This window comes from Stylophora pistillata, chromosome 1 (genome assembly GCF_964205215.1).
Source record: "Stylophora pistillata chromosome 1, jaStyPist1.2, whole genome shotgun sequence".
Lineage (NCBI taxonomy): Eukaryota > Metazoa > Cnidaria > Anthozoa > Scleractinia > Pocilloporidae > Stylophora > Stylophora pistillata.
Genome location: NC_142519.1, coordinates 30,488,955 through 30,500,781, shown reverse-complemented (window position 1 = coordinate 30,500,781; position 11,827 = coordinate 30,488,955). Strand labels below are relative to the sequence as shown.

Genomic DNA, 11,827 nt, shown 5'->3' with positions numbered 1-11,827 from the left:
TCTCTCGTGTGTATGTTGGCTTTAAAATCTCATGGGATCCCGGATGCAGTGATGACGAAATAGAATTGAAAATTAAACGAGACTTACCTGGAAGTTGAAGTGTGATTGGAATTCTATGAGTCATTACACTGCATCCAGGGATAACATGCCTGCCCACTCTTGCCTCCCTTACTACTTAGTAATACATATATTACGCACTATGGGCAATACTACAGTCCGCTTCAGTAGAGAACATCCACACTCGAGCTTTAAAAACTGATGTACGCATGCGCAGGTAATCTCATGTTATCTCTGGATGCAGAGTAATGACTCGTAGAATCTCGATCAAAATTCAACTTGCAGGTAAGTCTCGTTTAATTTTCAATTGTATTATTATTGTATAGGTAATCCTACTTTATGGTATTTTTTTTTAAATTTTATTCTAATACCCAATTTTATGTTTGTATAACAGATGTAGAGCCATTTTACCCATGGAAATGCTGTAAATAATACCGTTCTTATTATTATAATTGTTGAGGCCTATGCTCAACGCCCTCATTTGGACAGCGGTTTCTCACCCGACATCCGGGCATACAAAAAAAAAAAAACACGGCTCCTTTTTTCCACGTGCATGTGCTCGAGCTATTTTGTATCTTTCGAAGCTGTTTAATTTTACCTTGTCCGCCTCCGGATCCTTTACCAAACGTCGATAATCGGTAGGCTTTGTTGTTTTATCTTGGCGTTCTTATTTTTTGGATTTCTTGTTAGTTATTTTAGCCGGTTGTCGGTATGTTGGTAACTTTCGTAACCTTAGCAGCATTGTGATTTAGCCGTTAACTGATTGTTTTCAGAATAAAACGGGGATTTCTACAAAGATTCTGTCCCTCGTCACGTTCTTATCGACTTTGGGATAGGCTTCGACAGGAACGCCTATTCATGGTTTTATTCGATTAGCTTTGTTTTCGCCGTCTCGATAGCAATTATCGCGCCGTTCACTGATTAACTATTGAGATTCGCTTGCATGCACAAGGCCAACTTGGCTAGATAACCTTCACCTTCACAAGCGACAACCTCCGTCGAAAACACCACAATTATTCAGCGAATCGCTAAAATTCGATACGTTCCACCTTCGTTAATTCACATGTTAGCAAATTAGAAGTTCCTTCCTTGTGAAATGGAAAACAACGATGTCAACAAACGCGAGTCGCGACCCTCCACACTGTTAAATTCCGAAGATGTCAGGCGGGAGAAAGCGTTATCCCTGCAGCGCTCTCGTGCTGGTCACCTTGGCTCTCTTACTAAAGTTCAGAACGAAATTGAAACATTGTTACAGGACGAAGACCCGTCGAATGTGACCTTAGTAAAGGAAAGGTTCGACCATTACGAAACGCTGTGGAAGAACTTCGTTTTGTCACACAATAAATTTATGGATGTCGCTGAACCAGGCGAAAGAACGGAAAATGCTGAACGTTTCGACATTTTAGCTGAGCAAAGGACAAGCCTTTCTACAAGTGTTGAAAACTTTATTTGCAACGCAGCAACCAAGTTCAATGAGTGGGTAATGGAGGATTTGCAGAAACCGACTGGTTTAAGGCATCAGGGACTCGCGAGCTCACGTAGTCACCGATCATCGCGACGCTCAAGCAGCACTTACAGCTCGAAAGCACAAGCCCGCAGATTAGAGGCGGAAAAGGCTCAACTGGCTCTTGCGTTTGTGGAACAAGAGAGACAACGGAGAATTGAAGAAGAAATGAGGATGTTAGAGCTGAAAAGAAAACAACGTGAACTTGCCCGGATGCGAGAAGCCGAGGAAGAGGAACTAAAGGCCATCATTAGGCTGGAATCCCTAAAGACCGAGGCAGACCTCAAGCTCGCCGAAGCAAGAAAGGCAGCTGCCATTACGGACTTAGAAGCCAAACTTACGGAAGAAATGGAAGGGGGAGTTTCAGACAACGAGTCATCGTTAGTGGAGTCAACATCTTTCGAGCGTGCGCCACCCTTGTCTGGCAGCATTCTTAATCCTCCGTTGGTTTCTGTCACGCATTCTGTACCACCAGTGACACCCGATGTATCGGCCATGCCTGCACACCTCCCTGGTGTTTCATCCACAACCTTGGCGAGTGATCTGAGTCCACTGGTATTAAGTGGCCATGCTTCTTTCGTGCAGCCCAATCCGTCTACATCCGTAGTGCAGAGTTCATTGATGTCAGCTTCCACCAAAGTTTCAATCATGCCCTTGAATAAACCCGAGACCAGTGTTCCGTCCACAGCCGCTGTCAGCGGTCTCAGCCCACCTGTGATGAACAATCTCACTCCGCCGACACTGCTCTATCAGCCTCCACCCATTACCAAACTACCAGTGACGACTGTGAACACCTCTCAGAGTGGTGCTTCATCTGTTACTGTTAGTGGTCCGAGCGTGCCCGTGACAAGCAGCCTTTCTCCTTGGGCAACGCCCTTTCAGCCTCCATTGGGCACCTCAGGTGTGAATGCAACGCCCATGCCTTCTGTTCAGGGAGAAGTTCTTGCCATGGTTGCTACAGCCATGAAAGAGATTTCAACCACTCAACAAAAGCTTGCATACAACCAAAACCTCCCACCTATTCAGTTTCAGAAATTTGGTGGCATCCCTGCAGAGTTTCCCTTGTTTAAGCAACGCTTTGAGCGCATAGTGATGTCACGAGAAGATATGGATGATAGCAGCAAAATGACTCGCCTAGTGCAGTTCTTAGATGGGGACGCCAAACAGGCAGTAGCAGGCCTTGAGACATCCAAAGATGGACTCCATCAAGCACTGCAAATCCTCGAACAACGGTATGGACGACCGTGTGTGATTGTTAACTCTGTCATCAACAGTCTGGTAAAGGGTCCTCCCATATCTGTCAGCGACAAGATCAACCTTCGGAAATTTGCTGATACTGCCACAAGAGCCCTTGCAACGCTAACGTCCATGAACTGTCTGTCGCAAGTCAACCAAGGTAACATTGTTTACATGACAGAACGGCTACCAAAGCCACTTGAGGACAAGTTTGCCACACTGGCCTGTGACTTGGAAACAAAGGGCCAACATTTCCCAACTCTGACGGATTTTGTTGGTTTTGTGAACAAGCATGCAAACATTGCTAACCACCCAGTCAGTGGCAAACCCCAGCAGTTCAACTACAATAACAACTCCAAGAACAAACGGCTGCCACCAAATGAGAAAATGGACACTCCTAAATACACAATGAATATCAACGATGGTGGGAGGCCGCCACCTAAGACGCCTCCAAAGAGAGGCAGAGACAAAACAAATAGCTGTCGCCACTGTGGTCAAGCACATCCACTCTACCGATGTGAAGCATTTAAGGCGAAGACGCCAAAGGAAAGGATGTCCTTCGTTACTACGAAGAGGCTGTGCCCTAACTGCCTCAAGGGTACCGAACACTCAACAGATACCTGCCCCAGCAGGTTCAGATGTCGAGTTGAAGGATGTGGTGCCTTCCACCACTCGCTCCTTCATCAAACACAGGCTCAGCAGACACCTGGAAATCCTACTTCGGAGGACCAAGCTTCAGGAGTCAATGCCACAACCTCAACGCCTGTCTGTGCCACTGCAGGGTCAGGGGATTCAGAAACAGTCCTCTTACAGGTCGTACCGGTGCGAGTAATTGGCAGTAATGGGTTGGCTGTTACCACTTACGCAATGCTAGACTCCGGATCTGAAGTCACTCTCGTGGACCCATCATTGGTCAGCTCCCTAGGACTCCGTGGCCGACCTGACCATTTACTCCTCTCAACTGTGAGCAGTTGCAATGAGCTTCAAAGGGGAGAAAGGGTTAATCTTGCAGTTGAGTCTCTCATTGACGAACAGCCACAACAGCTTCAGCTTAAGGAAGTGTGGTCTGGGAAAGAGCTCAACATCCCGTTGCGCCACCAGCGCATAGCCATAAGCAAAGAAAGATGGCCGCATCTTCAAGATGTTCCTTTTCCGGAAGTTGAAAGGCAGAAGATCTCACTCATCATAGGGACAAATATTCCTGAAGTGTTTGTTCCCCTGGAGGTTCGTCATGGAGGACCAAATGACCCCATCGCGATCCGTTCGTGCCTTGGCTTTGCTGTCCTCGGTAGATCAGGTGAAAGAACGACACAACAGTGCCACAATGTTTACCACATCCATACCTCCGCCAATGACATTTCCCTCCACCATCAAGTTGAACTCTTCTGGGAGTCGGAGTCTCTTGGCACTACCAAACCTTACAAGTCCATGTCAGTTGAAGACAGGTATGCCGAACGGGTTATTAACAGCACGATTTCAAAGTCAAATGACCATTACTGCATGGGACTCCTTTGGAGACGTGATCCACCTGACCTTCCCTTCAACCGCGCAATGGCTGAAATACGTCTCCGTCACCTGGGGCGACGCCTTGAGAAGGATGAAGTCCTGCATGAGAAGTACCGTTCAGTTATCGATGGTTACATTGCCAAAGGCCATGCTCGTAAGCTCACTAAAGAACATGCTGAACAAAGAAGTAACAAGACCTGGTACCTTCCCCACCATCCTGTTACTAGCCCCAACAAACCAGGCAAGATCCGTGTAGTGTTCGACGCAGCGGCAAAGTTTCAAGGCACTTCGTTGAATGATGAACTCCTACAAGGTCCAGATTATATCAACAGCCTAGCAGGTGTTCTTATGCGGTTTCGACAGGAGGAGGTTGTTCTCATTGCAGACATAGAACAGATGTTCCACCAAGTTCGGGTACCTGCTGAAGACTGCGATGCCCTTCGGTTCCTGTGGTGGACTGGAAATCTCAGTGATGAACCCGAGGAGTACCAGATGCAGGTCCACATATTTGGTGCCACATCCTCCCCTTGTTGCTCCAATAAAGCTTTGCTACAAACTGCTGACGATAATGAGGACAAGTATGGCAGCGAAGTTGCAGAAACCGTCCGTCGTAACTTTTATGTCGACAACCTCCTTAAGTCTATTCAGACAACTGATCAAGCAATCACCCTTGCCTTTAAATTGGTTGCCATGCTGAAAGAGGGCGGCTTTCACCTGACCAAGTTTTTGAGCAACAGAAGAGAGGTTCTGTCTGCGCTTCCTTCCCAAGAAAGAGCCAATCCAACTCTTAACCTTGAGTTGGACAGATTACCAATCAATCGTACCTTGGGTCTTCACTGGGATGCTGAGAGGGACGTATTCTGCTTCAAGACAGTGACTTCCACCAAACCTGCCACGAAGCGTGGAATTCTCTCCACCATAAGCTCGCTGTTCGACCCTCTCGGATTCCTGTCACCATTTGTGCTCCCAGTCAAAGTGCTTATTCAAGATCTCTGGAAAGAGAAGGTTGGATGGGACGAAGAAATCCAAGACCACCATTTGAAAGTTTGGCGACGCTGGACACATTCCCTTCCACAGCTTGAGGAGATCCAGTTACCTCGCTGCTACAGGAACTTAAGTATGCCGAGCAATTGCACAGTTCAACTCCACATGTTCAGCGATGCAAGTGAGTATGCCTACTCAACCTCTGCATACTTAAGACTGAGTGACAACCATGGTGACCAAACACACTGCTCCTTTGTCTTCGGTAAATGCCGTAATGCACCCCTCAGGAGACCAACCATCCCACGCCTCGAGCTCATGGCGAGCCTGATGGCAGTCCGAACCAGCAACCTCATTAGGGCTGAGCTTGATTTTCCCATCGACTGCATTGTTTTCTGGACCGACTCACTAACAGTGCTCCAGTATATCAAGAACAAAACGAGAAGATTCCATCGCTTCATTGCCACCAGATTAGAGGAAATCCATGAGCATACTACACCCGATCAGTGGCATCATGTCCCAGGAACCCTGAATCCAGCGGATGATGGATCTCGAGGCATGCCTATAGAAGCCCTTCACCCTGGATGCCGCTGGTGGACTGGACCCAAATTCTTATGGCAAACAGAGGAACATTGGCCTCACCGCAAAGTGGGTGACATCCTGGAGAATGACAAGGAAGTAATCACTCCGAGAACCAATCAGAGTATAACAGCTACAGCTGTTTCCTCCTTGGATGAATTGTTGAGGAAGTTTTCCTCATGGCCTAAGCTGGTCAGGACTGTGGCATTGATCATGCGTTTTCTTCAATTTGTCAGGTCCAAATGCAGTGTACCAGCCATATCTAACCATGGCGGGATCAGATTAACAGAGATGCTCACCGCTTCAAAGGCCATCATAAAAAGGGTCCAACGGCAGTATTTCCAAGGAGAGCTGGAAGCCTTGGAGTCTGGTAAACCTGTGAAGAAAGACAGTAAGTTAAGTACACTTAGTCCAATCCTCGTCAATGGTACAATATGCGTTGGAGGCTGGCTACGACATGCACCAGTAGCCTTTCAAGCCATCCATCCATTGGTGATCCCAAGCGAGCATCCCATTGCTACACTGCTTGTTCGACATCACCATGAGATCTTTGGACATGCAGGTCGGGAACATGTGCTATCTACACTGCGTCAGAAATTCTGGATTCTCAACGCCCGCGCATTGACCCGACGTATACTACGCTCCTGCATAGCCTGCCGCAAACGACATGAAGGTGTCATGAAACAGATGATGGGAGACCTACCGAAGCCCAGACTCACACCTCATGAGCCACCCTTTACCTACACGGGGGTGGACTTCTTCGGTCCCTTCCACGTCAAGAGGGGTCGTAGCTCTGAGAAAGTTTATGGATGCATCTTCGTCTGTCTCACCTGCAGGGCTATCCACATTGAGGATGTTGGATCCTTAGAGTCAGACGCCTTCATCCAAGCCCTGCGACGCTTTATTAACATTCGTGGGGCCGTCAAGGAAGTCTGGAGTGACAATGGTACCAATTTCACTGGTGGTGAAAAGGAAATTAGAGATGCCATTCAAGACCTGGACCACAACATCATTCAGAGATCCCTGCATGAGAAAGATGTCGAATGGCATTGCCAACCATTGACAAAGTGGCATTTCCACCCCCCAACCGCCAGCCATATGTCCGGGGTGTGGGAGCGACTCATCAGGAGTGTCCGTGGTACCATGAAGGCCATCCTAGGTCACCCTCATGCCTTCATTACCAGGGAGACCCTCAGAACTGTCTTTGCTGAGACAGTCGGAATACTCAACAGTCGGCCTTTATGCCCAAGCAGCGACGACCCTGATGACTGCGAACCCATTACTCCCAGTCATCTCCTACAACAACGAAAAGGGATGTCTTTGCCGCCAGGAGATTTCCAAGACAGAGACCTGTATTCCCGCAGGCAATGGCGAAGGGGCCAAATTCTCTCAAACCACTTCTGGGTTAGATGGCTGCGTGAATACTTACCCCTGCTTCAGGAGCGCAAGAAGTGGATTCTCAAACGGCGCAACTTGGCTGTCAACGACCTGGTCCTTGTTGTAACAGAGAATACCCCTCGTGGTCACTGGTTGCTAGGTCGAGTTACAAAGGTGTTTCCTGGCAAGGATGGCCTGGTTCGTACAGCCGAGATCAAGACCAAGAATTCGACGCTGCTGCGTCCAATCTCAAAGTTGTGTCTTCTGGAGGAGTCAAATTAGCAACGAACATTTAGTGTCTGCCTTTTTTAACGCTGAGCTTTTTACGAACTGTTAGGATCCGAGTAGCCTTGTTGAACGTGCTCTTAAGTTTAGCTAGTTCAAAGGGGGGAGCATGTTGAGGCCTATGCTCAACGCCCTCATTTGGACAGCGGTTTCTCACCCGACATCCGGGCATACAAAAAAAAAAAACACGGCTCCTTTTTTCCACGTGCATGTGCTCGAGCTATTTTGTATCTTTCGAAGCTGTTTAATTTTACCTTGTCCGCCTCCGGATCCTTTACCAAACGTCGATAATCGGTAGGCTTTGTTGTTTTATCTTGGCGTTCTTATTTTTTGGATTTCTTGTTAGTTATTTTAGCCGGTTGTCGGTATGTTGGTAACTTTCGTAACCTTAGCAGCATTGTGATTTAGCCGTTAACTGATTGTTTTCAGAATAAAACGGGGATTTCTACAAAGATTCTGTCCCTCGTCACGTTCTTATCGACTTTGGGATAGGCTTCGACAGGAACGCCTATTCAATAATTATTATATTCGCAGAGAAATCAACTGAATGCTACATTTTAATCAAGCAGCACAGGGCGAAAACCGTAACCTGTGAGCCATGGAGTAAAAAATAAATGTAAATTAACTAATACTAAAAAGCTTTTCCGTTGTGTCTACGGTCCTCCTTCTAACAGAAAGTCAAACCGCCACCTTGAAAGTCCGGGCAATATTCAGCGTGCCCGAGAGCACTGCCCTCTGCATCTTTCGCAGTACGTCTGTGCTTCTGCCTCCCACCAGCTCCCGCATCATGACATCCAGCTCCCGTGACCACCCCCCGAGGTGGCACGGGGGGTGGTCATCATTATTATTAATCTATTATCATTATCATTCTATATCTGTCCAGATTTTAACGAAGATGTCGAGAAAAGCCAAGGTGAAATGGACAGAGCAAATGAACAAGGACATCATGGAATGCACAGAAAGCCCAGCTAGGATCCCTGGTCTTTACCGCAATCTAAGATATCCCTCATGTTATCTATCACCAAATAAATGGAGAAATAATAAAAGCGGCACTCAAGACAAAAGGTTCGGGCGATCCTTAGGGAATAGATGCAATTGGTTTTAGAAGAATGCTCGCTAGCAACTCCTTTAAGAAGTCCAGTGCAAGTCTTTGCGACGCCATAGCCATGCTTGCTAAAAGACTTAGTACAGAGCTTGTTGACCCTGCTACAATCGAACCAATTTTGGCAAATCGACTAATTCCACTCGACAAGGGCAATGGCGAGGTGCAACCAATCGGAGTCGGAGAGGTGGTGAGGAGAATAATCGCTAAGTGTGTAACAAGGGTGACAAGGCAGGATATTATTAAGGCCAGCGGCTCACTACAAGTTTGCGCGGGTCTGAAGAGTGGAGCTGAGGCAGCCATTCACGCCATGCACAGTATATTTGATGCTGACGATGCAGATGCCGTGTTACTAACTGATGCATCGAACGCTTTTAATTCGTTGAAAAGGGTTTCTGCCATGCATAATGTCGTTGTTCTTTGTCCTACTTTAGCCACATACGCCACCAACACCTATAGGGCTCCTGTGCGCCTCTTCGTCACGGGCGGTAAAGAACTGAAATCTACAAAGGGCACTACACAGGGTGACCCCTTAGCAATGAGCTTCTCTGCCATAAGCCTTCAGCGTTTAATCACCTATCTCAATATATCCAGCAACGCAAAGCAATGCTAGTACAATGATGATGTAACCGGCGCTGGTTCGCTAGAGGAGCTAAGGAAGTGGTGGGCCGGGCTAAATGAAATGGGACCCAGGGTACTTCCCCAATGCTAAGAAATGCTGGTTGGTCACCAAACGAGAAAAAAAGGAATGAAGCGATGGAAGTATTCGGTGATACGGCAATAAAAATATCGACTCAAGGCCAAAAACATCTGGGCGCCGTGCTAGGCTCTAGAACTTACTTAGAGGAGTATGTGAAAGGGAAGGTACAGGACTAGGTCGAGCAAGGGCCAAGGCTCGCAGAATTCGCTGCAGCTAATCCCCAAGCCTCATGTGCAGCCTTCACTATTGGATTGAAACATCGCTGGACTTATTATCTCAGAACACTGCCTGACATCGAAGAACTGCTAGAGCCGCTAGAGCGCACAATAGGCAATGTCATCACACCCGCCGTGACGGGGCTCACTTGTACACCCGCTGAGCGCGAACTGCTGGCACTTCCGGTGAGGCTAGGGGGACTGGGTCTCAAAAACCCATGTAGAAATGCGACTAAGGAGTATGAAGCCTCAATCAGGGTAACACAGCCTCTGGTAAAGCAGATAGAGGCTCAGGCACTCGAGCTCCCGGATGATAATGACATACGGAAAATGCAGCAGTACAACCGAAGGGAGAATGAAAAACATCTTAGAGAAAGGCTAGAGGATGTAAAAAGCGTACTCCCTGATAACACCAGGAGAGCCGCTATCCTTGCTACAGAAAAAGGCCCGTCTAGCTGGCTAACAGTTATCCCGTTAAAGGATATGAACTTTACCTTAAACAGGAGAGAGTTCAAGGATGCCGTTCATCTCCGCTATGACTGGCACATAGCTGACACGCCCTCCACTTGTATTTGTGTCGCAATGTTCAGGTATTAATGCAACTATACTTAAGCCGCACAGTATAAGGTCACTTCAACTTCAAGGCCAAGCTTCATGATGTTCCCCTGTCTGATATCTTAGACAATGCTGGGTGGAAGTCAGAGTCCGCCTTTGCCAGGTTTTAAGACATAAACAATGTTGACGACACCTTCGCTGATAAAGTTTAGGAGTAGAAGTTTGACAGGAATTCCACTTGTCACCATACACAGAGGGATTACCTGCCCTCCCTTGGATCCCACCCTGTCTTCACAACTTGACTACAATGCCCAGGGGGTGGTGTTATAATGACTGAGTTCATACAGCCGCAATGCTGTCTCAAGTATTCTTTAACCCACAAAGGATATCGACTATATTGTCAAACTGCAACCGAGAAATCAAACATTCAGCAAGAACCATGCACAGATCTTATAGAACATTTGGATCACAAAGGAGCTTAGCACAATTTAGGCGAGGAACAGAGAAACACATGCTTCTTCAAAAGAAAAGAAACTTTCAAACTTGAAAGACAAAGAGTTTCCTGAAATAATTATTCTAAAGAACCGAGCAGTGTAGCTAATATGTCATGTTATAAGCGCTCTACTATGCATGTTGTTTTAGATTTTCACGTATGCATTCTTGGACTATAAATTAAGGAAGCATCAATTCCAGTACTTGACCACCTTTAGTACAACATGCTTAAACATTCTGTTAAAATACACATGGTATTTTAACAGAATGTTTAAGCAAAGTAATATTGATGTAAATCAATTATTTGAACAAATGGAGTTTCTTTTTTTTTTAAGACATAAAAAATTTTAAAAAATAGATCTAAAAATAATTAATTGAAATTCTTTTTCATTTATCTTAATACAAGTGTACATGTGATTATCTTCCACATTTCAAACTTCATTTATTTTTTGCACATATTCTGTTTCATATTAAAACTAAAGTAGACTAAAAAATTTCTGCATTATTGCCTCCAGAGAAAAGTATAGCAACATCTAGGTAATCTTCTGAATGAGTGTCTTGACAGAAATTGGATGTCAGGCTTCTGTGAAGTTTCATGAGGAACTTGGAATTTCTCCTGAACACGAGGTTCAATGAGTGTTTGTTTACCAATTTAACAAAATTATATTTTGATAATTGCAGATGATTGAAATGTCCCCTAAAAAAAAGCAGTGACTACCTGTATGAGAATCACATGACCAAGACGTTGACTGAAAAAAAAAAAAAAGAAAGAAAGTTGTCAGTCACTGCCTCTTCTTCTGAGCTGTTTTTATAAAGATTCTGAGCTCATTCTGAACAGTTTGTCCAGAAAAAGGGGAAAGGTGTGTTCGGACACAGACATCGTTGAAAGCATACTGAGTACAAATATACTGTAGTTACACACCTCAATGCACACATCAACATGCAATCAATTCGTTTCACCGAGAAAAACAAAAGTTATTCAAGGTCAGCGGTCATCATCGCGGCTGGTCATGGTTTTTCTCGCTCTCGCCCAAGAAGATTTCTGCCTTTATCGTTTGCCTGCTTTCTGCTTCTTCTCCAATTTTTTCAGCAACAAGACGGTTATCACGATCAACCAGGCGTTTTGACTGGCTTTTCTAATGCGAGCAACCGCAATTTTACGATACTTGGTGCATCCTCGACGTTCATAATGGCCGCCATTTTGGTCTTCTCAAATATCACAAGTCCAGAGTCGAATT

General features: G+C 46.0%; 1 protein-coding gene across 2 annotated transcripts; it reads left to right on the top strand.

Annotated features, from left to right (window-relative positions):
- Window positions 1-357: 357 nt before the first annotated feature.
- Window positions 358-11,363, top strand: LOC148742063 (uncharacterized). Of its 2 annotated transcripts, none has more exons than XR_015996048.1 (2): window positions 358-7,819; window positions 7,955-11,363. XR_015996048.1 is itself a non-coding variant. In XM_088747048.1 (2 exons), the coding sequence occupies exon 2, from the start codon at window positions 1,154-1,156 to the stop codon at window positions 7,520-7,522; it is 6,369 nt and encodes a 2,122-aa protein (XP_088603174.1). In that variant the 5' UTR covers window positions 358-695; window positions 831-1,153; the 3' UTR covers window positions 7,523-7,979. The 2 variants fall into 2 exon arrangements, 1 of the variants encoding a protein (XP_088603174.1); XM_088747048.1 differs by having other exon boundaries at window positions 358-695; window positions 831-7,979.
- Window positions 11,364-11,827: the final 464 nt, after the last annotated feature.

What these genes read in the sequence shown, in the direction of transcription:
- LOC148742063 (XM_088747048.1), top strand. Translation starts at nt 1,154, where the DNA reads ATGGAAAACAACGATGTCAACAAACGCGAGTCGCGACCCTCCACACTG.